The sequence below is a fragment of the Bombus flavifrons genome, chromosome 4 (genome assembly GCF_040668555.2).
Source record: "Bombus flavifrons isolate JBK064 chromosome 4, iyBomFlav1_principal, whole genome shotgun sequence".
NCBI lineage: Eukaryota > Metazoa > Arthropoda > Insecta > Hymenoptera > Apidae > Bombus > Bombus flavifrons.
Window position 1 is genome coordinate 8,863,421 of NC_138445.1, and position 26,142 is coordinate 8,889,562.

General features: G+C 28.4%; 9 protein-coding genes across 16 annotated transcripts in view; 6 read left to right on the forward strand and 3 right to left on the reverse strand.

Annotated features, from left to right (window-relative positions):
- The first annotated feature begins 372 nt into the window (after positions 1 to 372).
- LOC138179164 (palmitoyltransferase ZDHHC22-like) lies at positions 373 to 2,058 on the forward strand. 2 transcript variants are annotated; one of them, XM_069111676.1, is made up of 2 exons: positions 373 to 563; positions 859 to 2,058. In XM_069111676.1, exon 2 carries the CDS (start codon positions 1,005 to 1,007, stop codon positions 1,812 to 1,814), a length of 810 nt encoding a protein of 269 aa, XP_068967777.1. In that variant the 5' UTR covers positions 373 to 563; positions 859 to 1,004; the 3' UTR covers positions 1,815 to 2,058. The 2 variants fall into 2 exon arrangements, with proteins under 2 accessions (XP_068967777.1, XP_068967778.1); XM_069111677.1 differs by lacking the exon at positions 373 to 563 and adding an exon at positions 684 to 770.
- A 22-nt stretch (positions 2,059 to 2,080) lies between these two features.
- Positions 2,081 to 3,685, reverse strand: LOC138179165 (stromal cell-derived factor 2). Its single transcript, XM_069111678.1, has 4 exons — positions 3,499 to 3,685; positions 2,908 to 3,103; positions 2,619 to 2,843; positions 2,081 to 2,544 (listed from the first exon to the last, which is right to left on the reverse strand). Exons 1-4 carry the CDS (start codon positions 3,572 to 3,574, stop codon positions 2,376 to 2,378), a joined length of 666 nt encoding a protein of 221 aa, XP_068967779.1. The 5' UTR covers positions 3,575 to 3,685; the 3' UTR covers positions 2,081 to 2,375.
- A 1,842-nt stretch (positions 3,686 to 5,527) lies between these two features.
- On the forward strand, positions 5,528 to 9,582 carry LOC138179161 (uncharacterized). The gene is made up of 5 exons (XM_069111669.1): positions 5,528 to 5,949; positions 6,771 to 8,126; positions 8,197 to 8,431; positions 8,518 to 8,720; positions 8,797 to 9,582. The coding sequence occupies exons 1-5, from the start codon at positions 5,883 to 5,885 to the stop codon at positions 9,171 to 9,173; spliced, it is 2,238 nt and encodes a 745-aa protein (XP_068967770.1). The 5' UTR covers positions 5,528 to 5,882; the 3' UTR covers positions 9,174 to 9,582.
- A 125-nt stretch (positions 9,583 to 9,707) lies between these two features.
- Zfrp8 (Zinc finger protein RP-8) lies at positions 9,708 to 11,210 on the reverse strand. The gene is made up of 4 exons (XM_069111674.1): positions 10,711 to 11,210; positions 10,201 to 10,636; positions 10,022 to 10,124; positions 9,708 to 9,952 (listed from the first exon to the last, which is right to left on the reverse strand). The coding sequence occupies exons 1-4, from the start codon at positions 11,072 to 11,074 to the stop codon at positions 9,782 to 9,784; spliced, it is 1,074 nt and encodes a 357-aa protein (XP_068967775.1). The 5' UTR covers positions 11,075 to 11,210; the 3' UTR covers positions 9,708 to 9,781.
- A 4-nt stretch (positions 11,211 to 11,214) lies between these two features.
- LOC138179167 (transmembrane protein 50A) lies at positions 11,215 to 12,707 on the forward strand. Of its 2 annotated transcripts, XM_069111681.1 has the most exons (5): positions 11,215 to 11,335; positions 11,552 to 11,708; positions 11,912 to 12,018; positions 12,087 to 12,247; positions 12,329 to 12,707. In XM_069111681.1, exons 2-5 carry the CDS (start codon positions 11,610 to 11,612, stop codon positions 12,427 to 12,429), a joined length of 468 nt encoding a protein of 155 aa, XP_068967782.1. In that variant the 5' UTR covers positions 11,215 to 11,335; positions 11,552 to 11,609; the 3' UTR covers positions 12,430 to 12,707. The 2 variants fall into 2 exon arrangements, with proteins under 2 accessions (XP_068967782.1, XP_068967781.1); XM_069111680.1 differs by lacking the exon at positions 11,215 to 11,335 and having other exon boundaries at positions 11,462 to 11,708.
- Positions 12,708 to 13,192: 485 nt separating this feature from the next.
- On the forward strand, positions 13,193 to 18,006 carry Grp170 (hypoxia up-regulated Grp170 co-chaperone protein). Of its 2 annotated transcripts, none has more exons than XM_069111667.1 (9): positions 13,193 to 13,356; positions 13,854 to 13,991; positions 14,076 to 15,036; positions 15,138 to 15,400; positions 15,483 to 15,616; positions 15,690 to 15,928; positions 16,257 to 16,545; positions 16,634 to 17,063; positions 17,134 to 18,006. In XM_069111667.1, the coding sequence occupies exons 2-9, from the start codon at positions 13,854 to 13,856 to the stop codon at positions 17,539 to 17,541; spliced, it is 2,862 nt and encodes a 953-aa protein (XP_068967768.1). In that variant the 5' UTR covers positions 13,193 to 13,356; the 3' UTR covers positions 17,542 to 18,006. The 2 variants fall into 2 exon arrangements, with proteins under 2 accessions (XP_068967768.1, XP_068967769.1); XM_069111668.1 differs by having other exon boundaries at positions 15,690 to 15,883.
- Positions 18,007 to 19,718: 1,712 nt separating this feature from the next.
- Positions 19,719 to 20,985, forward strand: LOC138179166 (diablo homolog, mitochondrial). The gene is made up of 5 exons (XM_069111679.1): positions 19,719 to 19,998; positions 20,076 to 20,278; positions 20,378 to 20,501; positions 20,574 to 20,775; positions 20,848 to 20,985. The coding sequence occupies exons 1-5, from the start codon at positions 19,945 to 19,947 to the stop codon at positions 20,901 to 20,903; spliced, it is 639 nt and encodes a 212-aa protein (XP_068967780.1). The 5' UTR covers positions 19,719 to 19,944; the 3' UTR covers positions 20,904 to 20,985.
- A 16-nt stretch (positions 20,986 to 21,001) lies between these two features.
- On the reverse strand, positions 21,002 to 21,886 carry Sbat (LSMD1 domain-containing protein Sbat). The gene is made up of 2 exons (XM_069111682.1): positions 21,639 to 21,886; positions 21,002 to 21,378 (listed from the first exon to the last, which is right to left on the reverse strand). The coding sequence occupies exons 1-2, from the start codon at positions 21,699 to 21,701 to the stop codon at positions 21,136 to 21,138; spliced, it is 306 nt and encodes a 101-aa protein (XP_068967783.1). The 5' UTR covers positions 21,702 to 21,886; the 3' UTR covers positions 21,002 to 21,135.
- Positions 21,887 to 22,072: 186 nt separating this feature from the next.
- The window catches only part of dachs (unconventional myosin-IXb-like dachs), a 110,840-nt gene continuing 106,770 nt past the window's right edge, over positions 22,073 to 26,142 (forward strand). For all 5 annotated transcript variants that reach the window (XR_011172937.1, XM_069111664.1, XM_069111660.1 and 2 more), the window contains exons 1-2: positions 22,073 to 22,689; positions 22,778 to 22,907. The gene's annotated coding sequence lies outside the window, so the exon portion shown is untranslated. The remainder of the gene's footprint in view (positions 22,690 to 22,777; positions 22,908 to 26,142) is intronic.

Sequence of the window (26,142 nt, forward strand, 5' to 3'; positions counted from 1 at the left end):
TTAAGCTTATTTTTATACTACTTGATTGTATTCAAAAGTATCCTCAAAAACTTACATAATTAGTAAAATGAAGAGTTAAATTTTTAGACAAAAATTTTATTATTTTATTTATTAAATCTACTATTTTTTCACATTTAATGTATGCATATATATATCAATAAAAATAATTGTTTTTATACAACAAACTTGTTTATTAATATTCACCTAGATATCAATATTAGTGCTTAGTCAAAATGCATTTTTATGTATAAACAACTGACAGAATAACTTTTCTCTCATATTTTATTCCAATTATAATGTTAAAAACTCAACTAAGAACTTCGTAATTTCGATTAATGATTTCTACATACTTTATATGCTTCGTATTTTTGGAGTATTGGCAGAGAAGAAATTTCCTCTCTGGTATTAGTTTCTGCAGTCTTACAAGTTAAACATAGTTACCAAATAATTATGTTCTATGAATATCTGAATATGTAGAAAAAATAAAAGAACTGAATACCACTAACATTATATATATATATATATATATTATTGTAATAACAGCGTTCCTTTATTAAAAGAAGGTAATCCTTTTTATTAAAATATTTGCAATTATATTGAAGGGGTTATAACCAGTAACAATTGACTTATAACCTACCATTGAATATATATTTTAATGTATATTTTGAATATTTATTGTGGATATTTGTTTTCTAAAAAATAAATTAATCAATGTTTCGAATTTTGTGATCAAACATCTTTCTCTTAGTCTATGTAGTAACTATTAAAAGGTTATAGAAATAAAAGTCAAACTTTTATTGTATTATTAAGATATAAAAAGCAAACAGAAAAATTTGTGTAATATCTTTCCTTTTGCAGGAAAAGGCAAAATATATTCGTACTAAAATTATAATGGATTAACATAAAAATAATAAGGAAGAATGTGAAGGAGACAACAATTTCAAATTCATTATATTTCATTCAAATTTTTGCTATATAAATAACGTTAGAAAGAATTAGAAAATATGAAAGCATTCCCACAAATTATTGTAAAAATTTGTCCATTTATTGCATTGATATATAGTATAGCTGTTATCACTCTAACAACGTATATTAATGAAAAGCTTACTCCAGTTTTCATCTTTTTTTGTGTTCAAGTATATCTGAATTGGTATTCGGTATATACTATAAGTCATAACGCAACAATTATGGAAGTTAAAACTATGGGAAAGAAGTTATTAATATATAATAAGGCAGAAGATAATGTTGAATATAAATATTGGTATTGCGAAAAATGTATTATTTATACATGCAAACCAACACAGCATTGTGTTTTTTGTAGGAAGTGCTTCCATTTTCGTGATCATCATTGTTTTTTCTTGGGTGCTTGTATATTAAGACAAAATATAGGTAATTTTATTCTATTTTGTTTTTATACATCTCTAACGTGTATATATTCATTGTGTACTCTTGGGCCATACTTATATGACAATATTAATCGTGTAGTAAGAACAGATACGGATTCCTTCAATATATTTTTGAATTTCTGTTTTCCTATTGCTCTTGTTAGATTATTACATTCTAGAGAAAATACTTACATACTACTTGTAACAATGTTTGATATATTAGTCTCTATCTTGTGTATTTGTTTGGTATATGCAACATGGAAATTGCATAGTTGTATGTCAGGTAAACAGCGGTATGCAAATATATCAGGAAAACAAACTTTAAGAGAAATTTTTGGAAATTATGGCCTTTCAAATATTATTTTCCCATATAACGGTCTTATAGGGACTAGAGACCTTAATGGGAAATATGAATTAAAGCAAATATAATGCAAAATGGAAACACTTATTACAACAACTAATTATTAAAATATGTTTATACATCTTTTCAAAAATGTGTATACATACAATGAAATACACGTTTCTTATTTACTGTAAATTGTATTATATTGTAATAAATATCACATCTATTTAATACATTTACACATTTATACATCTGCACGAATCATACTGCACTCTTCATATAAATTTTCATAAATACAGTATCATGAAATAATTTTTTGTTATTACATTCACACATACAATAAAGATCATAACAAAAGCAATCAGAATTATTCATTTTATTTAGCTGTTGTCTAGATCATAAAAATAGGTAACAGTAATTTTTTGGCAATATACAATTTTTTTTGAAAATTATTAATAATGGAATTATCTTCTTATATATTATATAAGATCATATAAATTATTTTTATACTATTAAAAAGAATCTTTCTCTATAGAGATGTAGAGTAATCAGATACTGATCTTTTTACATAATTTCAGTTTATATAGAATTATTTTTTTATAAGACTATTGCCATAAAAAATTTTGTATCTAACTAAAGAATTTGCTTTATAATTCTGTATGTGTATGGTGTTGAGCTTTAAAGTCATTAGGGTGAATAAATACTCCTTCTGTTGTTACCCATTCAACATGAGGAGACCTAGCAGAATATTCACCCACTACTTCAGTCTGACCAGTAATAGGGTTACCATAAACTCTCCCACTCACTGCTAAGTATCTATAGAATAAAAATATTTTTAATATTTCAAAAATTCTTTCTTACATACAGCCATAAAAATATGGAAAACTTACGTATCTGTATCTACATGATTTAACATAACAGGTTCATCTCTCTTCCAAAATTCAATCTGACATACTAAAAGCCAATTGTCGCCATTGTCACCTTCTCCCTTATTGTCACCATAAGCAGATATTTCTTGTTTACCACTAAGTGGTGAACTAACACGATGTGAATGAAGATTCTTTTTTGTTGCTATATGTTCTAGTCTTATAATATCTCCACATTTGATCGGCGTTCTATCAAAAATTGTTGTAATTATTGTTAAAAGATAAATGATATATTACCACCTTAGATTCTTACCCTCTAGTACACTGTTTCTTTGTTCCTGCTTTTACAAGCCAATAAGAATTTCCATCTTCTTTTGCTGAAGTTCCTGTTACTGATTGTTGACCACTTCCACTTCCATACTTTATGTCATGAGAATGTAATCTTACTTTATAATCCACATTCATTAATTTTAAAGTAGAACCACACGTCACATGTTGTGTTCCTTTAGCTGTATATATACATATTCTCTTATTTATAAATTTTACAATAACTTTTCTTAAGAACAATGTGCAATTAAATCACATAAATACTTTGTGTGTAATATAAAACAATTGTATGTAATACATTAAAATGAATAATATTTATAAAGACGCTTAGTTATAAAATTTTGATTAATATAAAAAAGAAAACAAAAGAAAATAGGTTAGCAGAAAGAAATATCAATGAATTTAATAAACTATTCTATAATAATAATATAATTTAGAATAATAAATCTAAAAATTTTTCAAAGTATAAGATATACCAATTTATTAACTTTATTTAAAATATTGGTAATATTTTGAAATATATGCCACTGTACTTGATTTTGACGTTTCAAAGAAAGCACAATAAATATTAATATACCTTTTACAGAACTTGTCCAGAGTATAACTATCACGAATGAAATTACAAATGAGAAATAAATGAAATTTTCTTTCATTTTTAAAATAATAATAAAGTGCTCAATCTGCAAAGAAATAGATACCGAAAGTTCAATACACGCGTGTACATCTATGTTCGTGTTAACTTCCTATTGGTGTATGCTTAGACCATAAGGGTGTATATAATGTGGCTAACGCAGTGATTCTCAACCTTTTTACAACCGTAAGTTACATATTTATAATTTATTAAATACTGACACAGATGGAATATTGTCTATGAAAAAAAATATATACTTGAAAATCATTAAAAAATAAAGAGAGAAAAACAATATACAATATGCAAAAAAAGAGGGAAAACTGTAATGCAAAAAAATAATTTTAGAAATAAATGTACATTAAAATTACTTTATATTCATGTTTATTATGCAAATATTTTATAAAACAATACTTTCTATTCTTATTTTAAAGAATAGTAAAATTACTGGATAGTTCATAAATCTATGTAAAATAATTCATGTGGAAAACATCTGTATTGTGCTAAAAATGCAACATCTTTGGAATTACATTTTTATATTGGAATAACTTTTTACTAAAATTAATCATCTTTTATAAAATTGCATTTGAGAAAATGCAATAAATTGCAATTTAATATACAAATTTGAAAGCTAACTATTTTGTTACATACAGATCTTTCAATAATAGCACAATATTACTTCTTTTTATATAATAATGTCTTAATTATATTCCCTTAATTGGTATATATATATATACATATACATATATCCCAATATCATATAACATTTAGCGTGAAAAATATTTTGTAAAAGTCATACAATTAATGCACAATGTCTATATTTGATTATAGAATGTTAGGAATGAAGTGCCATGAGCAGACATTCAAATCTGCTTTCTTATTTAAATAATTCTTATTTAATTGTACAAATGTATCAAGGAACTGTCCAAGCATTCTCAAAATACATTGTGTATTGTGGTTTAATGATCAATAATGAACACATGCCAATTAATACTCAACAACTTTTGGACGGGTTTTAACATAAACATATGCTGCTATTACAACAAATATTGCAGCAATGGTTGGTAACACAACTGTAAAAACACGCTGTTTGTTCTCTAGAAATTCCTTTTTCCTTTCTTTCTTCTGTTTATTTGTTTCTTTTGTCTTTCCTTTCAATTGACGCATCTTCTTGCTGTAAACAAAATATACATTAATGACACTTAGTAATGAAATAAACTCACCGTCTCTTTTGTAAATAAATCGATAATGAACTATAAGTCTAGAAGAATATTAATTAGAGAGGTGCACAAATATTCTTAAATAATTGCTAACGAAAATTAATATATGTAACTTTTTATGACTTAATTCAAAATCTTGAAAGTGTTACTAATCACAAATGTCAATTTTTACGAATGTTATGTTTATTATTTGAGTCCTACTATCGAGTTTATTTCTCAAAGTATGAAATAACAAAGTAAACTAAGTAGATTTCTGTTGCATATGTTTATGACAATTTTAAATGCTATTAACGTGTACTTCATAATAAACGAAAATAGTAAACTTGTACACTCTACTACGAATGGATAAACATACAAATTTTAAATACCTTCAATAATTAAAATAATAAAATATTTAAAAACTCCAAAAGCTCGTTTTAGTATTCTCAAGCAATCGAGAAAAGCAGATTTGCGTACATGACACGTAATAAAATAATGCTACCCTACCAATCGCAATTCCTGTCACTTCCGTATAGAGGTACTCAATTGAACTACGTTAATCAGTATAATTGATTCAAACCATACAACTTTATGCAACATATCCTTAATATACTCTTTCAATACATAAATACATCAAATCAAAAATATTTTATTAAAGAAAAGTTTTAAATGGTAATCTACGTATGAAAAATTTGTTTTTATATAGAACTATTCAAAACTTGTTAAAAAGAATTTAATCCTCAACTTATATTAAATATGGCTACCACGTATAAAAGTAAAGAGTTGCTCATGACACTGTAACTGTTATAAATTAATATGTTTTAAGCACTAAATTGATTTCTAAAATGGTTACTTTTGCTTAATTTTACTGCACAAACGGACAGTTGGTATTTCTTACATAAGTATAAAAGACACTAGAAATAAAACTTAGTAGGTTAGGGGATTCCAACAATATTGTATTATCACTAGTATACTATCTGATCTGGTATGATTCATTATATATGATTAAGATATAGAATTCTGCTATAAAAGAAAATAAATTGTTACTTCCTTTGCAGTTATCAAATGTGCAATATAGAATGTGACGCAAAATACTGATATAAAATTTTAATAAGTGCATATATAGTATTTTAAATGGCTTTATTAAGAAATAACATTGAGATTTCTGGGATTGAAGAAGAAATGATTAAACTTATACAAGGTATATAAAATATTCGTCTTACATTTTTAAAATGTTTATCTGATGGAATAATTTATACATATGTAACACCATATCTAATCATATTAATTAGCCATTTTTCGGAACTGACTTTATGGAATGAGTGCCTAGTGTTGAGTACGTATGTAGAATAAACAAATAATTCGAATATTTATATTTTATTCACACCCAATAAGGTACAAAGATATTCGAGATTTTTTAAAAATATACCTCTCGCGAGAACTGATCAGATAAGGTTATATTATAGTTATCTCTTTCCCTATAATACTATTCTATCCTTTTTTGTTTACATTATCTAGAGGGCATCTCGCGCATTTATCAGCTACACCTGTCGTTAGTGTTCTTTATAACTTCTTTTTTTCATAATTCTAACAGGTATAATTTATGAAAATGTACAAAAATTCTTAAATGTAATGTAAAATCTAAGACTAATAATTGTATGTAGTTCATATATTACATTATTACAACATATATTACTAATGAATATAATAAATATATACCTTTTAAGATTTTTAGAACATTCCATAATTATTCAGATAAAAGATATAAAACCCTCATAAATAATGGTTCCTGTATACTATACATTTCATTACAATAATAATAAAGAAGTACTGTATAAGTGCGAATTGTGTATGTGTCTTTTGCCTTCTCTAAGTCATGTTTTGTCACATGTCAATGGAGAAAAAACAAATCATTAGAAAGTCATAGCATGAATAAATACAATTATAAAATTATAAACAATGTCAATATTAGTAATGAAAAGAAAGAATTAGATTTTGATGAAACACAATATATGTTTTCAGATGCAACAAAGTTAAAAGAAGAACAACCAAATCTAAAGACTAGGAATTGCAAAATTTGTACTTCAATATCATGTAACAAGAATTGCTCAAAAATGGTACAACAAGAACTGTTAAACAAGGGAGTTATGATACTTGAATCTGATAGCTTTATATGTATAATATGTAATCGTAAAATTAAATCAATTCATAATATTGTTTCACATGTCAAAGGAATGACTCATAAGAATAAATTGAAAAGTCAAAATATTGATCAATCAAGTGCTAGTGATGTTGCATTAACAACAAAAATGACTAAACTATCTATTAGTAATAGCAATCACTCTAATTTAAATAGTTTTGATAATGATTCTATTATAACAGATATAGTAAGAGCACAAATCACAGATTTTTTATGTAAATCACCATTTGACAAACAGACACCAAAAGAATGCAAATCAAAGAAGAAATCTCTAACAGAACGTCTGAATCAAATGTACATTAAAAGATATTTAGAAATTGAAGAAAAAATGTATAACGTTGAACAAAAATTAGAAAGTATTAAAATAAATTTGGAATTAATTATGCCATATGATAGAACATATCTCTATTGTTTAGCTTGCAATGAGAAAGTTTCAAACGAATTATATTTGGTATATGAACATATATGTCTCCAAAGACATAGGACGCAAGTTAATCAAGTTAAAAAAGATATAAACTTTTATGAACTATCAAGGCAATACATAAAGGAACTATCAAACTCTTCATTAAAGTGTTATGCTTGTGAAAATCCAATTAGTAATAATAGAACCAGTATTAATTTACATATACAAAGCAGTATACATAAAAAAAGATATAAAGAATCAGCCAAAGTTATAGATGCTATTTTTGATTCTATATCACAAGATATTAAGAACTTGTGGTATAATATTCAGAGATTTTGTTGTGTTTTATGTCAAAAAAATTTTGAATTTAAATTAGAATTTATAACGCATATTAATAAAAAACACAGTAAAATTTTGAGCGATCAAATATTCGACTTTTGTATTCCATGTACTACATTATGGTTAAGTCCGAGAGACTCTTATACAGAACACTGTAATGATATATTGCATAAATATTTATTAAAAAGTCGAGATTTTATGATTGAGGATTTTCCTGATGATATGAAAGGAATGTTAACACAAATTGACGAGGTTTCTGATATTTTATTCCAACAAACACAAGTTTTATTGGATGACAATATATCACTGGAAGTGAAACAATCTTTAGAAAATAGCGTGAAATTATATTTCCCAACTGTTAAAGGGTTTATATTTGGTTCAAGAGTTACTGGACTTGGATTTCCAAATAGTGACATAGACATATATCTTGATTGCGGTATGTATTTTAAGAGTATAAAGAATTTATTAAATTTGAAGTATCATTTATTATATTGCTATATACGTAGAAAATACATACGGTCAGGACACTTTACATGACAATCAGGACAATGACACTTTAGCACAAACGCATTTTATGTTGATTAAAAAAATTTTACAAGAACAAAAAGGAGAATGGGAAATAAAACAAATAGTGGAAAAAGCAAAAGTTCCTATAATAAAATTAATATACAAACGAAATGGTTTACATTGTGATGTTTCTACCACGAACGGTCTTTCTGTTGAGAATTCTAAACTAATAAGGTAATGTGTTTCACTTTTTATTAATTTAATACATAAGTAGATCAGCATGTTTATTCAATGTTATGTATATATTAAATAATTTTCAGGTCTTTCAATGATGCATATTTACCCTGCAGGAAACTAATATTGGTTATAAAAAAATGGTTCTCCTACATTAACTTACCTGAAAAACATGGCTTAACGAATTATGCTCTTGCTTGGCTTGTTATATTCTACTTACAAAGAAAATCTTATTTAGAAAGTGTTGCAGAATTAATACAAGAGAAAAATAAATCTCAACTCATATGTGGTAAAATATATCATTACCAACAAAATAAATCTTATTTTTGTTGCTTATAGCTACTTGATTTGAAATTTTATTTCAGGATGGGAAACTGGTGTTGCACAACCAAAAAATAATAATAGATCTGAACAGTCAATTTCAACATTGTTAATGGGTTTTTTTCAATTTTATACAAATTTTGATTATCAGCATTACATTATTTGTCCACTTATGGGTCAACCTATAGCTAAACAAGCTTTTGTGGGGACAGACATGCTGCCTAAAGAAATGATACATTACACCAAACATCTGAAAACCTCAAAAAATCCTGAATATTTGCGTATTGATTCTCCATTGTGTGTACAAGATCCTTTTGAATTATCTTATAATTTAACAAAGGCCGTGACGAGTATTACCTTAAGGTATTTCAAGCAATATTGCCAAGAAAGTTTATGTATATTACATTCTTCAACAAAGTAATTTTACCTATATCAACTACTATTAATTTTACGATTGACATAATTTTTATACTACCTCTATCGACGAATAGAAATAGTCGATAAAACAATATTCAGGAAATTTAATGCAAGACATTAATATATTTTTTTATAATTTTATTAATATATAGTATATTTTTGTATGTAATTCTATAATTAATGTATATTTCATATAATGATCATATATATATATGTATATATATTATTTTATTATCATTTTTAAAGTGCTATAACTATTAACAATCTTTCAAGGAACCTAATATTTTGATACTTTCTTTGATTATGTCATATTGTGCTACCAATTGTTATTTTTCTTATGACATTGTATGCTCAAAAATATATAAGATTATTTTTTACTTTTATTATGTAAAGATAATCAATTTCGAGTGTTGATTTAATTTTAGGAGATGATACTTATTTTATATTTTTCATCAACTATGTTTATTATATACGATTTTTAGAATGTAAAAATCAAATTATTATTATCAAAATAATTATGTATTTTGGATTATTAAAATTGTTCCACAAAATATTTGTAGCTTTTTAATATTTTTACATTTTAATTATGTATTACAAGTATTTATATTTTACTCATTTTTTATTACTATCATTTTCTATGATGTCTTGTTTCCATATATATTCTTTGCTGTATCCATTTTTAGGTACACATGATTTTATGCAAGTAAATACTGCTAAAATACCCCAGTCAATACATTTTAATGGATTTCCAAGATCTAAGAAGTTCAATAATTGAGGCATAATCTGCAATTAATAATCTTTTTAGTCATATATGCAATTTTTGATCACAAAATAATATATTTTTTACTTCACCTGAAACTCAAATTGCCTCTCTCCATTACATTCTGAACACCTTGGTATGTCATCAATTTTGCTTTCTCCTGAAATGTATAAAATATTGCCACCTCTATCATATCTGCAAACATATAAAATTTGCTATATTTAAAACTCTTTTTTTTATAAAGCAAAAAAGTGATATAAGAAATTCAAACCTTAATATTTGATGCGGATATTTATCAACAGTTGAAAGAAATGTAGAAAATAATTTATCTTCTTTTTCATTAACCATATTTAGCAATTCATTTGGCATGTCTTCATTTTGAAAAATTCCTGCTTCACCTTTTTGAACCATTGTTTCATACTTTTTAATTTCTTCTTCTTCTTCTTCTTCTTCTTCTTCTTCTCCTTCTTTAATTGAATCATCTGTATCTTTTTTATCTTCTCTTTCAATCACTATTTCATATTCAGTTAACAAGATTTCAGGTTTCCTTATTATTTTTTTATTACTACCACAAATTTCTTTATGTCCATGTTTCCAATCATATATTTGATGTGCACGACAGCAATAATTTACAGTTTTACATTTAGAACAATGGCTAGGTGCTAATATTCCACAAATATAACATGTTTTTACCCACTTATTTACACCTAAAATTATTCAAGCTGTTTTTTATTGTGTAATCATTTATACAATAAATTTACTAATTCTTGAAGATACATACTAATATCAGTTCTCCAATCACTCTGTTCTATAGGAGGTTCAGATGGATAAAATTCATTTAACTTTGGTAACTGAGAGCGAAATACTTTCAAATTTCCATTTTTATTCAGTTTCGAGCATTCTACGTTTCTACACATAAAGACAAAGATCGTTCTATGAAAAGCATCTTCACTATCTTCGTACGGTGCATAAATTTGACATAAAAAGATACAAGGTTCTTTACAATATTCACACTGAAGAATTTTTTCTCCGGGTATATTTTTTAAGTCAAGCCATGCTGGTTTACCACCGACTTTACTTGGAAAAAATTTGCTTTCTAATTGCCAAGATTCGCATTTCTCCACAAAACCTAAATCTAATGTCATTTCCTGAATAATGTTTATTCAACTTATTTTTATTATAAAAGTATACAGCTTAATGTGACGTGTGCTCGCAATTATATACGTGTTAATTTATCTTTTTATTGGTTTAAAGCGTACCATGTAACACTACAAAATGTTACTATAAATTAGTGATATTTAGTTTTGTTTACTACAAGCAAAGTTATAAGTTAGTGTGAATCATAATGTTATATATTATATAAAAAAAGTAATTCTTTAAAGATTTTTATTAAACTTTTTAACAGGGTAATTTTATTGAAAATTCTATAAAATATTTCACTAAATTTATTATTTATTATTTATTATTATTATTTTTATATATTATATTAAGAAAATATTTTATAAAATAAAATCTAACGATATTATGTTAAACTAACTATTTTTGTGGATGTAGCTTTTCTATGCTGTTATATGTATACTGTGTTTGTGTGATGATATTGGTAACTGATGGTTGTTATTTAGGTTAGTCGTCTAAACGTAATATTTAATTCGCGAGTTATTTTATTGCGATTTTTGAAAAATGACGTCAATTTTCGAAAGTTTACAATCCGCAACATGTGTATGGTTCGGAATAGGCAATAAACGGAATGTAATAGTGTCTATGGTCGCCGGAACTCTGGTAAACATCAAAGTTTACATTATTCTACATAAAACTGACACAGTACATAACAATATATACTTTAATTATATATAAATTATGTCTATTTGCATAATTTTTATTCTTTATATGAACAATTAAAATGCATGATTTTTCTTATTAGAATTTTGATTATTCTTAAAGACAATATATAACAAGATAATTATTATGTCCCGCAATTTCAGTTTTTTGCAGGGTGGTGGTTCATAATTGATGCTAATGCCAAGTATCCTAGTGAAATGTCAAAAGCATATTATGTATGTGGAGTATTTGGGACTATATCTTTATTCATGTAAGTTAATGTTTAAGTTTATTATATTTTGTACGATAGTATATAATAATTGAAAATTATGACTTCAGGATAAATTCTGTAACAAATGCACAAATGGGAAGTGATACACTCAGTGGTGGTTATCTTGGAGCTCGTGGTGCAAGAGGTTGGTTATTTGTTGGATTTGTAATGGGATTTGCTGCAGTTATTGCAGCTTGTTGGATCTTATTTGCAGATTTTGTAGCTGCAGGTTGGTATGAGATTATTAATTGTATGTGGTAATTCGATTATTGATTTTTATCATTCTAATTCTATTAATTTGATCTTTTAGGAGCTCAGCACCATTGGCCTGGTGTAGGTCTCTTTTTACAAAATGTATTTATTTTTTTGGGATCTCTGACCTATAAATTTGGAAGAATAGAAGAGCTATAAGGTTACCTAATATTTGTACGTTATAAACGTTTTTTTATATTTGTGCAGAAGTTTCTAGTTCTACTGGATTTTAAAGTGGAGTACTTTATATCAAAGAACAAATAATTACATATTGTATTGTGAATGAATTGTATTAATTCATTGTAAAGTTGTATAACTCTTTTTATTTTTATTTACACATAAGTAGTTATTTATATGCTTACTCACATTGCCTATTCATTATGAATTGTCACAAATTTAAATAATTATGTGTATAATATAATACAAGTTATGCAATTACATAGGAATAGTTTGTTTAATAATGTAACAACTTTTTTTGTTATAATTTTTTTTATTATAAAATGTAGGATAAACAGCTGAACTAAAATTTGATAACACTTTTGTTTTTAATAAATGTCTATATACAAATATTGTGTTTGTGTGTTTGTAAACATGGATATAATTTACAATAAATTTCGCATTTATTGTTATAGTATTGGATGACTGAAAATTGAATATTATACATTGATTTTTTAAATAAATTATAATTTAAGGTAATTTTTTATTCATCATCCCCTTTTATTTTTCTCATTATAACTACAATTAAAAAGCCAATTGCAAATAAACAAATTAAAAATAATGACAAATTTTTTTACACGAGGTTTTTTGAAATTACATAGTTTTATTGTAACAGTGGGGAAGGAATAACAGGTTATTGGTTTTGATTTGCCAACGCGGACCAATATGAACGTTTTCTTCCATCTTATTTTACCAATCCCGTTGTGCCACACAAACACATGGTTCTTGTTCAGTTTGACGAAACAGTAAGAGGTGTACGTTGTTTTTCTTGTTTTAAACAAATTAAAACGTACGCAGACCTATGTCCAATGGTTTAAGGATTGTAGTACTTTTGTCGTCAGACTAACGTTTTTAGAATAAAAAGAAAAAGTGAGTAATGCTGTTTGAAATTATTTCTCAGTTTTCTGGATAGCATAACCAAGTTTGACAATCTTATGGAAATCCTCATGCAATTAAAAGTACTATCTTTTGTACGGTTAAAAGTGTCTTTTAAGAATGAACATCAGTTTTTAGACAAATTTCTTGTGTATTGTTTCATAGATATTTATTTCTAGTTATAAAATATATAGCGCAATTTCGTGTTCTTATTGCAATATGTAACTTAAGTCATCTTTTAAATACTGTGCTATTGAATACTATGATTTGTCTTTCTATAATTCTTTTATTAAATAAATTAAGTTAGTTTCTATATTTTTCTGTTTAAAATCCTTTTAAATGTGAAATAATTAGCTAACAATGTTTAGTAAATTAACATGTGTAATAAATATTTTTTTATAAATTAAATTTAAATGTACCACAGATTGTGAATTTATGTATATAGCAATATAAAGATTTATATATGTATTCTTATCTGTTCTAAATTATAGATGAAACCAGATAAACTAAATATGTCTATTATTTGGTTGCTATTGATTACTATTGCATCTTTTATTGACTATAGCAATGGAGTTGCGGTTATGAGCATTGATATGGGTAGTGAGTCAATGAAAGTTGCTATTGTATCAGTAAGTAAATCCATATTATTGAACCTTCAATAAATTTTGTTATTTACAAGTTTCATTAATATTATTAATTAATGATTTACCTAGCCTGGTGTTCCTATGGAAATAGCTTTAAATAAAGAGTCAAAGAGGAAGACACCAGTTACAATTGCATTTAGAAATGGAGAAAGAAGTTTTGGAGAAGATGCTCAAGTAGTGGGAATCAGATCACCTCAAAACAGTTTTTCTTATATTCTAGATCTTTTAGGAAAAAGTATAGATAATCCTATGGTAGAGCTTTATAAGAAAAGATTTCCATATTATCATATTATATCTGATGATGAGCGTAAAACAATTGCATTTAGACTGGATGAAAATACCACATATACCCCAGAAGAATTGCTTGCACAAATTTTGCATAAAGGAAAAGAATTTGCAGAAAATTCAGCTGGTCAAAAGATCAGTGAAGCAGTAATAACTGTTCCAGGGTTCTTTAATCAAATTGAAAGAAGAACCCTTATGCAAGCAGCTGATCTTGCAGGAATCAAAGTTTTGCAGCTTATTAATGATTATACTGCAGTTGCGTTAAATTATGGAATTTTCCGTAGTAAAGAGATAAATGACACTGCACATTATGTAATGTTCTATGACATGGGAGCTAGTAGTACAACTGCAACAATTGTCAGTTATCAGAATGTGAAAACAAAGGAAAAAGGATTTGTTGAAACTAATCCACATGTTACTATTTTGGGTGTGGGTTATGATCGTATTTTAGGAGGGCTAGAAGTGCAAATTAGATTACAACATCATTTGGCAAAAGAATTTGATGCTCTAAACAAAACAACAAGCTCTGTGTTTAGCAATTCAAGAGCAATGGCAAAACTTTTTAAGGAAGCTGGCCGTGTTAAGAATGTATTAAGTGCAAATACTGATCATTTTGCTCAAATTGAAGGATTAATAGAGGAACACGACTTTAGATTGCAAGTTACCAGAGACAAATTAGAGGAACTTTGTGCTGATTTATTTGAGCGAGTAGCAAATCCGATTAAGATTGCTTTAAAAACATCAGGTATATTGAAATACATTAATAAATAAGACACCAGGTATATTGAAATAAATTAAGTTAAAATATGTTTATTATATTATCATAAATTAATGTAAATCTTATAGGTTTAACAATGGATGTTATATCTCAAGTTGTATTAGTGGGAGCTGCGACCAGAATGCCAAAAATACAAGAGCATCTAAGTCAGTATCTAACAGTTGAATTGTCTAAAAACATCAACACAGATGAGGCAGCTGCATTAGGTGCAGTATATAAAGCTGCAGATCTTAGTAAAGGGTTTAAAGTAAAGAAATTTGTTACTAAAGATGCTGTACTGTTTCCTATACATATTGTCTTTGATAGAACAGTTGATAACAGAGTGAAACAAGTAAGCTTCCACATTATATATTATTATCTTTTAATTTTTGTTAAAGGTAGGTATATTATTTAAATGTATATGGTTCTTTTAGGTAAAAAAATCATTATTTAGCAAAATGAATCCTTATCCACAGAAGAAAATTATCACATTTAATAAATACACAGAAAATTTCCAATTTCATATCAATTATGCTGAATTAGATTACTTATCACCTAATGAAATAGCGTATGTATATTTAATATTTCTTCTTTAAAGTATATTAATAGTTATATTTATTACTATAATCTTTTAATTTTAGTGTTATCGGTAATTTCAATTTGTCTACTATAACTTTATCTGGTATAAATGAAGCGCTAGATAAACATTCTAAAGATGGTGCGGAAAGTAAAGGGATTAAAGCACATTTTGCCATGGATGAAAGTGGCATACTTAATTTGGTGAATGTAGAATTAGTATCAGAAAAATCAAGTTCAGCTCCAGATGAAGAAGAGGGTACTTTTTCAATACTTGGCTCGACTATTAGTAAACTTTTTGCAGGTTTGTGTAAAATGCATTGCAAAAAATGTTATAATCTTTTTTCCTTTTGTTTGTTCTTTTCCTTTTGATAAATGTTTGTAGTAAAGAATTGTAATTAAGAAAATCATTAGGAAGATTTTTTAAAAATATAGAACCATTTTTTGCAAGCATTTATGAAATATTAGATGATATGGAAGAAAGTTAAAGTACACTTTGAAAATAAGTGTAAATTGTCAAATGCATTGTAACTTTACAAGATTATTGAAAAGAAGTGTAATTACATTTGACATAACTTTCTCGTCAATGTGAATGAAGTATTGAGCTAGATATGTATAATTAAAAAATGTAGGGTCAGAAGACAAAGATGGAAAAACAGAGGAATCATTAAAAGAAGATACAAAGCCAGTTCATGAAGAACCTGAATACTCTGATCTAAAAAAAGAGCCAGAAGATAAAACAAAAAAGAAAAATGAGAGTACAGTTGCCGAGGATAAAACATTAAATAAAACTGAGAAAGTAGAAAAAGAGAAAGAAAAAAAGCCCACGATTATAACGATTAAAGAACCTATCAAAGCAGATGAAATCAAGTTAGGATCACAGATACTTTCTGGAGACAAACTTGTTGAATCTCGAGAGAAGTAAGTATAATAGCCAATTAGATAATAATTTCATGTAAAATATTTATTGTATATAATTTAACTTGAATACCATATATGGCTATTTTAGATTGCATCGTTTAGATGTGTATGATTTCGAGAAAACAAAACGTGAAACAGCTTTAAATAATTTGGAAACATTTATAATTGATGCTCAACAAAAATTAGAATCCGAAGAATATGCAGCTGCTGCTACTTCTCAAGAAGCAGAAAACATACTTAAAGCATGTTCTGAGATTTCTGAGTGGCTATATGAAGATGGATTCAGTGTAACTGCTGAAATATATGAGGAAAAATTGTCACAACTCCAAAAACTTACTAATGATGTATATGAACGCGTGTATGAACATAGAGAACGCCCAGAAGTATTAAAAGGCATGACTTCTATGTTAAATGGAAGTACAACTTTTTTAAATAATATGCGCAATTTAAGTTTATCGAGTGAAATCTTTACTCAAGTTGAGATAGAAACATTAGAGAAAGTAATTAATGAAACTCAGGTAAATTATTTAATCATATCTTGTTATAAATTTATTGAATAATTGATCGTATAATTATTTCCATTTATAGGAATACTATGACACAATTATCAAATCGTTTGCTGAGACAGCTTTATACGAAACAGTGAAATATAAAGTTCGTGATATTGCAAATAAAATGGCATTGCTTGATAGAGAAGTGAAGTATCTCATAAATAAGGCAAAAATATGGAGACCAAAGCAAGAATCTGCTACAAATCATACAGAGAGCACAAATGAGAATGCAACAAATACGAAAGAAGGACCAGAATCTGAACCTGTTCTTAAATCAACAGCTGATTCTGAAACGGAAAATTTTCAGAGCGAAGATACGTCTGAAAATAGAAAAGTACAAAATGAAAAATCATTAGATTCGGAAGAATCAACAGATTCATCAAAGGATAACGAACCTGAAATGATTCATGAAAATACTCAAGAAGGAATACATCAAGAACTTTAAAAAAGGATTTATTTTAAAGTGTGTGGTTCTTATTATTGGCCGATTGCATCTCGGTTAATACGTTACATAATTGCCTAGATTTCATTATATGCAAGCTGATGGATCCACACAAGGAAGATGTCACTCACTATATAGAACATCGATAGAGAAATGTAATAACACTCTAGTAGTGATTTTATGCGGAAACTGTAGAAAATTTAAAAAAATGCATCATTTTGGGGAACTTGTTGAAAAGTTATTTTCTCTTTGATTTCGATGATTTTGGAATATGTCGTAAAGTTCAACATTTTGAATAGCTTTTTTCTACACATATAACTGGCAATTGGTCTTAGTTTTTGAGTTATACGTAAAAATATTCCGCCGCTTCCCCTTAGTTTTCAAGTTGGGTTGAATTAGTAGTAATATCAGTTCCCTTAACGGTATTAATATAAACAATGCTGGATTAATATTATTACTGACCCAATCCACATTGAAAACTAAGGCGGTGAAATATTTTTGCATATAACTTCAAAACTAAGACCGACCGTCGGTTATAAGTATAGGAAAAGTTGTTCAAAATATTGAATTCTACAACATATTTCAAAATAACGGAAATCAGAGAGAAAGTAGCTTTTCAACAAATTCCCCGAAATGGTGTATTTTTTTAAATTTCCTGCGGTTCCCGCACAAAACCACTAGTGTTGTTAGATTTTTCTATTGATGCTCTATCTAATGAATGACATTCTGCTTATGGGGATCCATCACCTTGCATATAATGAAATTTAATCGGATAATTTGTTATGTTATAGAACAGATTTACGAGTGCATTTAAAAACTAAAATCAGATACGAAAAATTATGTGTTATTGTGGCTGGATGAATTATTTTGCGAATGTGAATACTAAATGTTATTTTAGTTAATTTCGTATATTTGTATAAGACTAAATATGGAACATGTAATTCGTTTCAAAACTATAAAAAAAGATAGCCGACCATTATATAAAAAATCATAAAAGAATTTGTTTTCTTAAGTGCCAAGTAGTAACAGGTTTGAATAATAATTGAATAGTTTTAAACGATCATTATCAAAGAGCATTACATTTACTAAACGAATAAATTACCAGTATGAAGTCATTATTTACAAATGACATCGCTTTTCATATTTGGTCGGACTTCGTCTACTGTGAATATATTTAATTGTGATACTTGATACTATATTCTTAGATATGCTCTATGCTGTAGCTTAAAACTGATTTTCTACAAGCATCTACATCAAGCATTATAATTACATATACATACATATGGGACAACATCTTGACTAAAAAAATTCAATTCTTTTTTTATTCATTTTTTTTTACATTCCTGATTATTAATCCTCGTTACAAAACGCCTAACCTCACAGCACCTTATACGTGCCCCACTATATCTATAGTATAATTCCTTTTATAGTGCAACTATATATTTTATTTTGTTATAATCAAACGTATGCAGTTTGTTATAACGCCAATTAAACTAAGCGAGGTAAAACTGCATCTAACAATATTATTTGTTTAAAGGGAGTTGCAATTTGTGTGTAAAATAACTTGTTTTTTTATGAATTTGTTGCAAAATGATTAGAACCATTCCAAATGAATCTAATTGTAATTTAAATTTATAAATTATATTATTTATTATTTTGGGCGAATAAAGGAGTCTGTAAGGTATTACCAAAGGAGGGGAAAATTAATATTACTTTCAGTTAGTATATCGTCAAATTTGATAATTGTAAGAAAATATAGATACACAAAGTCTTCCTACAATCATATGTCGAATAAAATAAATTATAATTGTTTATTTATTTTTACATATTATGGCAACTAGTATTATTAATGTGTGATTCATAATTTTTCTTATTTCTTAGTGCATTATAAAAGATTTCAATATTTTAAATCTTATAAAATTTAAGATATTTTGTGTATTTTAATAATTACTGTATGATACATAAAATGTAATAAGCCTTACATTATTTATTACTTACGACAATTATAATAAAAGGCTATGAAATATCGTAGTTAATTGTATTTCCACTCTTTTAAGAAATATATATTAAGATTCTTAATATATATACTTTAAAAGAAAAGAATATCTTTAAAATTTGAAAGCTGTGATTATATTTGATTTAGTGTCATGTCGCTAGATCGTACCACAGTCGCGAGAAAATATTACATATAGTTCGGAAATAAATACAAGTTGCTTTGGTACTAACGTCTATTTTTTGACGGATTTTTATGCAAATAAAATATGTATGTTACAATTTTAAATACGTGAATCAAAAAATCATTTTTCATGATGTATTAATTATTTGGTTGGTGTTATTCAAAACAATCACGTATCTTAACCCTGACTTTAATGACTTTATGAAAAGGAACATTTATTTATTAATATCATGTTGTTGCGTCAACTTCTGCGTGTATTATTGAAAAGAGCTAGTCCTGTTATGGTAAAATCCTGAATTGGTTAAAAACATTCTAATTTTCTTATATTTTATCTTTGTTAATACTTCTTTTTATTATGCAGTATGCTACTAGCTTCACATTTGTAAACCAACCAGAAACTAATAAACCCACAGAAAATGATAAATTACAATTTGAACCTGTTGATGTAAAAAAATTAACTCCTGAATATATGATACAACAATCAACTATAGATGCTGTTAACAGTGCAACTCAATCATTAACTGTTACATATACAGCAATAATGAAAACAAGTAAAGAATACAAGTAAGTAAATCCTTATGTAAAATAAAAAGGATTAAGTAACTTTATTGAAGTGTGACAAACCTTTTTGTTATATCAAAATCACATAAAAATATTTTACAGGGAATTGTTATGTGAATTAATTACCCTTTCAAGGGAAACCTTAGAGTTTAATGTTAGTGATTCACATTGGGACATGATAGTTGAACTAAGGTCACAAGTACAAAGTAAAAAAGAAATCTTAACTGTAAGAAAAGATAAAATAAATTTATATAGGGATATTAGACTTATTAAAAATATTCTTAATATGTTTTTGTAGAAGTTAACAGGATATGTTGAATATGTTCATAAAATGGCAGTAGCTGCTTCAGAATTAAGTTACTTGTCAGGATTGGATAATTTGTCTTTCACTCTTACTCAGAGAATAGATGATGCATTAAGGATTATAAAGGAAGAAGTTAATTATATTATGATACTTGAACAAGAATACTGTGGTGTACAAAAAGAATGTATAAAAAATTGTAAGTATAATGAAATTAGTGCTACTATTAAATAAATTGATTCTTTTTAATTTTATTATATTTTCTTTACAGCCAGTAAAATAAATAATGAATCCGCAGATAAAGAGAAACCAAATGAATTCATCTAGTTTGATGAAATATTTTTTGTTTACAGTTTATAGTTTATGTTTAAGTTTTTGTACAGTAAGTAGCAACATGTTGAAAATAAATTATATACACATCTTACTTTCTTCTTTAGTAATCTTATTCACATTACTGAGTATATTTTTAGAAATACAGAGATAATAAAATTCTATATAATTCGAAAAAATAGAGGACAATAAATTTTGTATAGCTAGTTTTAAACAAAACAATTGCTCATCAAGCATCAAGATGTATTGTTACAATATGTCTACCAGGTATCATTACTAAACCAAGAGTTCTTGCTTCTGTGTGATCCTCTGACAAAAATTCTGAACATGATCCTAAAATCACATTGGCATCACGGTCAGTACATAAGAATGCACCTATTAAAATACGCCCATCTGTCATTTTTATTCTTAAGTTTCGATTTAGCCATCCACGTAATTTTTGCTTTGCTGGAGATTCCTCTGTATTAACAGCCTATTATAAGTGGATAAATAAACTCATACTAACTTAATTCACAGCACATATATGTTACTATTAATATGATAATTATATACAACAGTAGAAACATTGTTAAACAATGAAATATTACTGTCAGATATGGAAGGTTAAATACTTTTTAAGTAAACACAAATGTAACCTCTTAAACAAGACTTATAACCTATACTGCAAAGCTATTTATGATAATAATGTTTCTATTCTAAAATATTGTATAAAATATGCAATTACGAAGTTACCTCTCCATTTTCGTGAATATAATCATCATTTGTTATATTAGACACGTTATGCCCTTCTTTCATGTTTATTTTCTTGTTTGTTTAATTATTGCTTCAAGTAGAAGGATATTAATTCAACTTGTCAATGTATACACCTCTCACAAAACTACTAAAAAAAAAAATAAAATCTCTTTCCTGATGTTCTTATATTTCTATAAATTTCGGAGACATATAAAACTCAAATTCTTCAGATATTCACAATGTAAACAGTCCATATTAAATCACAAACGAGGTATAGGATAGATATGACACCCAACAGATTTTTGTCTCACACATTTCAGCGTCTCTACAGCCCTCTTACCATTTTGTTATTATCGTCTATGTTTTGTCTGCTCTCAGTCGATAAATTTTGCAAGACTTAATCAGGTTTTAATCAATTCCCTTACTAACTATGTTTTATTTTCGATCAATATTAGTCATTTTATACTTTCATATATGAATAATGATTTTTATAAACTTTTTCAAAACAGTTTACTTCCTTTAATACTGAAACGAGTACACATAGATGGCGATAATACCTTCGTTTAATCGAAAATTACAATATGTATTGAAATTATAGTAATTTTTAGAATAGTAATAATTTTGTAAGGGATGCTTTTTATAAATACAGAGAAATATCTTAGGAAGCCATAAATTAAACAGAATAAGTTAATTTTATTTAATAATTTAAAACTATAAATTTGGAGTTGCAATAACGAAAGGGAATCATTTCTATTCTCCAGTATTGTTTAATTAAAAATGCGCACAGAATTGTTTCAAATGACGTCATCTGACATACTTTTTTGCATTTACAAAAAGCAAGGTATGTGAGAACTGACGTTCCTTATTAGTTTATAACTTTTATTTGAAATGGCGAAATACTGTCACAAGCAAATATAAATATAATATTCTATGAAATAAATACTGTGTGTTATTTCTAGTTAGTTGACCTGTGATGTCAATAAATAGTTGTATGCATCAATTGGCGTATCATACTTGCAACAACAAGAGTTGGAATTTTATTATGGATTAGGTATGTATAATTTTATAGTTACAAAATTTATTTCTTTGATTTGATTTTGTTCCATTAAGCATTACTAGTTCCCGTGTATGTTATTTAGGAGCAGTATTTGTAACATCCTCGTTTAAATGCTGGAGCAGGTTACGTGCGTCGGTGTAACGAACGGTTAAACGTCCTCTTGATTTCTGTGTCGTCAGATGAAATATGCGGACAACGTGTTGCGTCAATTTGTACGTAATTTGTAGCTTTAATATACGATACAGTCAAAGTAAGTTTAGTTCTTTTTCTGTGTCATAGAAGGGTACATACGATATGAACAGTTTCTTAAATCAAATGAAAATAATTCCTATTAATTTCCTGAGGCAATAATTATTTTTCAAATGATATATTTGTCAAAAGAAAAAAAAAAAAATATGGCGGAAACGAAGTTGGCTTGTGTCAACGCGTTAAAATTTTCAGAATTTCCTGATCGTTTGATAGCGGTTCTGTTCTTTCTTACTCGATATATTCTTTTTACACGTATGTATGTATATATAAGTGTTTCTCTCGCAAGTTTCGTGTGCCATGTGTTCGTTGAATGGAAATGACCCGCGGTATAATGTTACACGGTAAAAAAAATGGCGGTGGTCCAACTGCTCTTGCCGGTCCAGATTTTAATCTTCACCCGGGGAACGAGAAAAAGCAAGAATGTTGTAATCTTGATTCAAACATCTGTGAGAAGAGGCTACCAAGAGGGGTTTAGGAATTTTTTTAGCTGAGAGAAACTGACTACGTTCATTCCTCTTATATGAAAAAGTAACTTTTTATTATTTGATTTGAACTTTGTTCTTGTACGATGAGAATGATTTTCAACGTACTTATTTTGCTTCATATTCCTTAGAAGTTTCACATAACCTAAGATTCATAACGTGATTCTTTTCATAAACTGTTGTTTTTTTAAACAGGTTATTTATCGCTGTAGTAAACAAACAAGTATTCTACGGTACTCTTCGAACGAACTTCAGCGCATGCAATTCTCGATCGTTACGCTACATTTGTGTGAAACTCTTAATTAAATGTTATACCGATTATTTTCAAGAAATTAACTTGGACGGCGGCTGGTGAAATTAATCAAACTGAAAATTGACTTGATTTATTGGAGGTCGAGGAGAGGATTATTAATTAGCATCACCACGTGCAATTAAACTTCCATTAATAAAATACCATGGGAATTGGCTTATCTGAATATTACATACCCATCGAGACAGATAAAAACAGAAACTATTTCAATTATTTGCGTGATGTATTTTTCAGAACTTGTAAAATCTAGGAACATATAGTACCTACTTGTATATAAAGTTTTTCTTTCGTTTTTTCGTGAATCTAATGATAACTATCGACTATGTAGAATATTCAAGAGTATCGAAATCGACATCAATATAAAGAAAACAAAAGGATTGGATGTTTGGTTCGCCTTAGCCGTGTTTTAGAATTAATTATATATTAATTTCAGTAATGCTGTTTCGTCATCGAGCGTTGATAATTCGACGAAAAGTGGGGGTGTGGTTGAGGCCGTGGGGAATTATCGTACCAGCTTTTATCGGGGCCCATTGTTGCCTAAATATACCGGGGTTATTTTGAAACCGCGTTGTCGAGCGGGCGTTACGCTTATTTCGCTCATTACCGGGGCTGGGCTTTAGCTGTCTTTCATGCGGTTCGAATGATAATTCAATTATGCCAGCCGTTTACACGCGCCAGCCGGAATGGCTTGCGAGAGCATGAATATCGTATACTCGGCTCTGGTAACACCGGCCAGAACCCACCACACGTGCTATACTTACCCTAATGGATAACGAATGCGTGTCTCGTAAAAGTTCGCCCCGAGGAGCGTTTAAACCGATCCAGTGACCAGATTTAGATAACGGGTGTTCCTCGTACTTTGTCGAACTTCAACGCGATGTTCTTCGGCAGGACCATGACAATTCTATTCGTCAAATCAAAGAAGTCAGAGATAATATACATTCATTTCATTTCTATTGCATTTCTTTATTTATCCTTAAATTTATCTTTACATAGATAATCATCAGATCAGATCAGATCAGATCAGAGAGAGAGAGAGAGAAAGAGAGAGAGAGAGAGAGAGAGAGAGAGAGAGAGAGAGAGAGAGAGAGATGATGAGGGATGAATCTCGAGGGACATAGTTTGAAGTTTAGAAGACAGAGAAGATTTTAGGAACTGTTGAATGGAGGAAATGAAGATATTAAGCGTAACAATACTTAGCAAGGATAAAAAGATATTTTCTTCGAGAATTCCTTATTAAGGGGCGAAACCAAATGAAGCTTCCCAGCTTTAAAATTGTCAAGTCCCGAGACTGCACAGGGTCGATGTGTTGCATGGAGAAATTGCGCGTTGTCAGCTGGCGAAACTCGATGGTAAATTAGAAAGTGGCGAGGCGCAATCGTGTCCCCTAAGGCTGGGCGTCGGGTAGGCGGTCCCAAACACAAAGTTAAACGGTCTCCCGGCACCTTGTTGGCCGTCCTCTTTTATTCATACACGCGACACAAGCTCGGGTCCCTTGTCGAGTGTAATTATTCTTAGCAAGTGCAGAGATATCGACGAACCAAGGGACAATTATTTTTTCCCCTTTTGTTAATTAGCGCTCTACGCATCTTTTTCTCACTCTCTCTCGTTTTTTCCCACAGGTCTTTTTACTTTTTTACCTAGCCCCTCGTCATTCCTCCGATTTCGAATAATCGATTCAATATTCACACCTTTTTACCTTTATGCCTATATTTATATCTGATAATCGTGGATTTATCGAATCTCAAGGCAGTAATTTCGGGCGAAGTTCCGTTTGACGAATGAAAACAATTAATAATCGGCGGCGGCGTGTGATCTTCGATAGTCTGCGATTCGCATCGTTAACGTTATTTGTTACACGTTGCAACGTCCCACATGGACGGTGGGGGTTAATCGAGCAGACACGGGGTAGAAGAGAAGGCGTCGCGTGGATTTTTTCTGGAGACGATCGAGAGATCTGCGCGGATAGTCGCGATGATCGATCGTGGCCGGTGGATCGCGCGAAACTCGTTTGACTTGTCAATCACGTACCCGCTTCCCTTAACCCGTGACTGAGCGTATTTATCGTCGGATTAGTGTCCCGGGTGCTGGACGTCTCGCGAAAGATGAATTTCTGCCCTCTGATTTTTCACGTTCGTGTTAAGATTCTCCTCTCCGCCGTTTTCTTTCTTTCTTTCTTCTTTTTCTCTTTTTATTTATTTCTCAACGAAGAATTTCGTTTATCTGATGAAGGTAATGTTACGATGTACGTACATACATCGATGGAACGTGTTCCGCCGCTGGCTTCTAGCCGGTGTTAGCGTAATTTTCGCGCTCTCGTGAAAGTATTACAAGCAGGCTTACGATCACGTCACGCTGTTTCCTTCGTTGTTCTTTTTTATCAGATATCAGAAAGACGGTGAATAA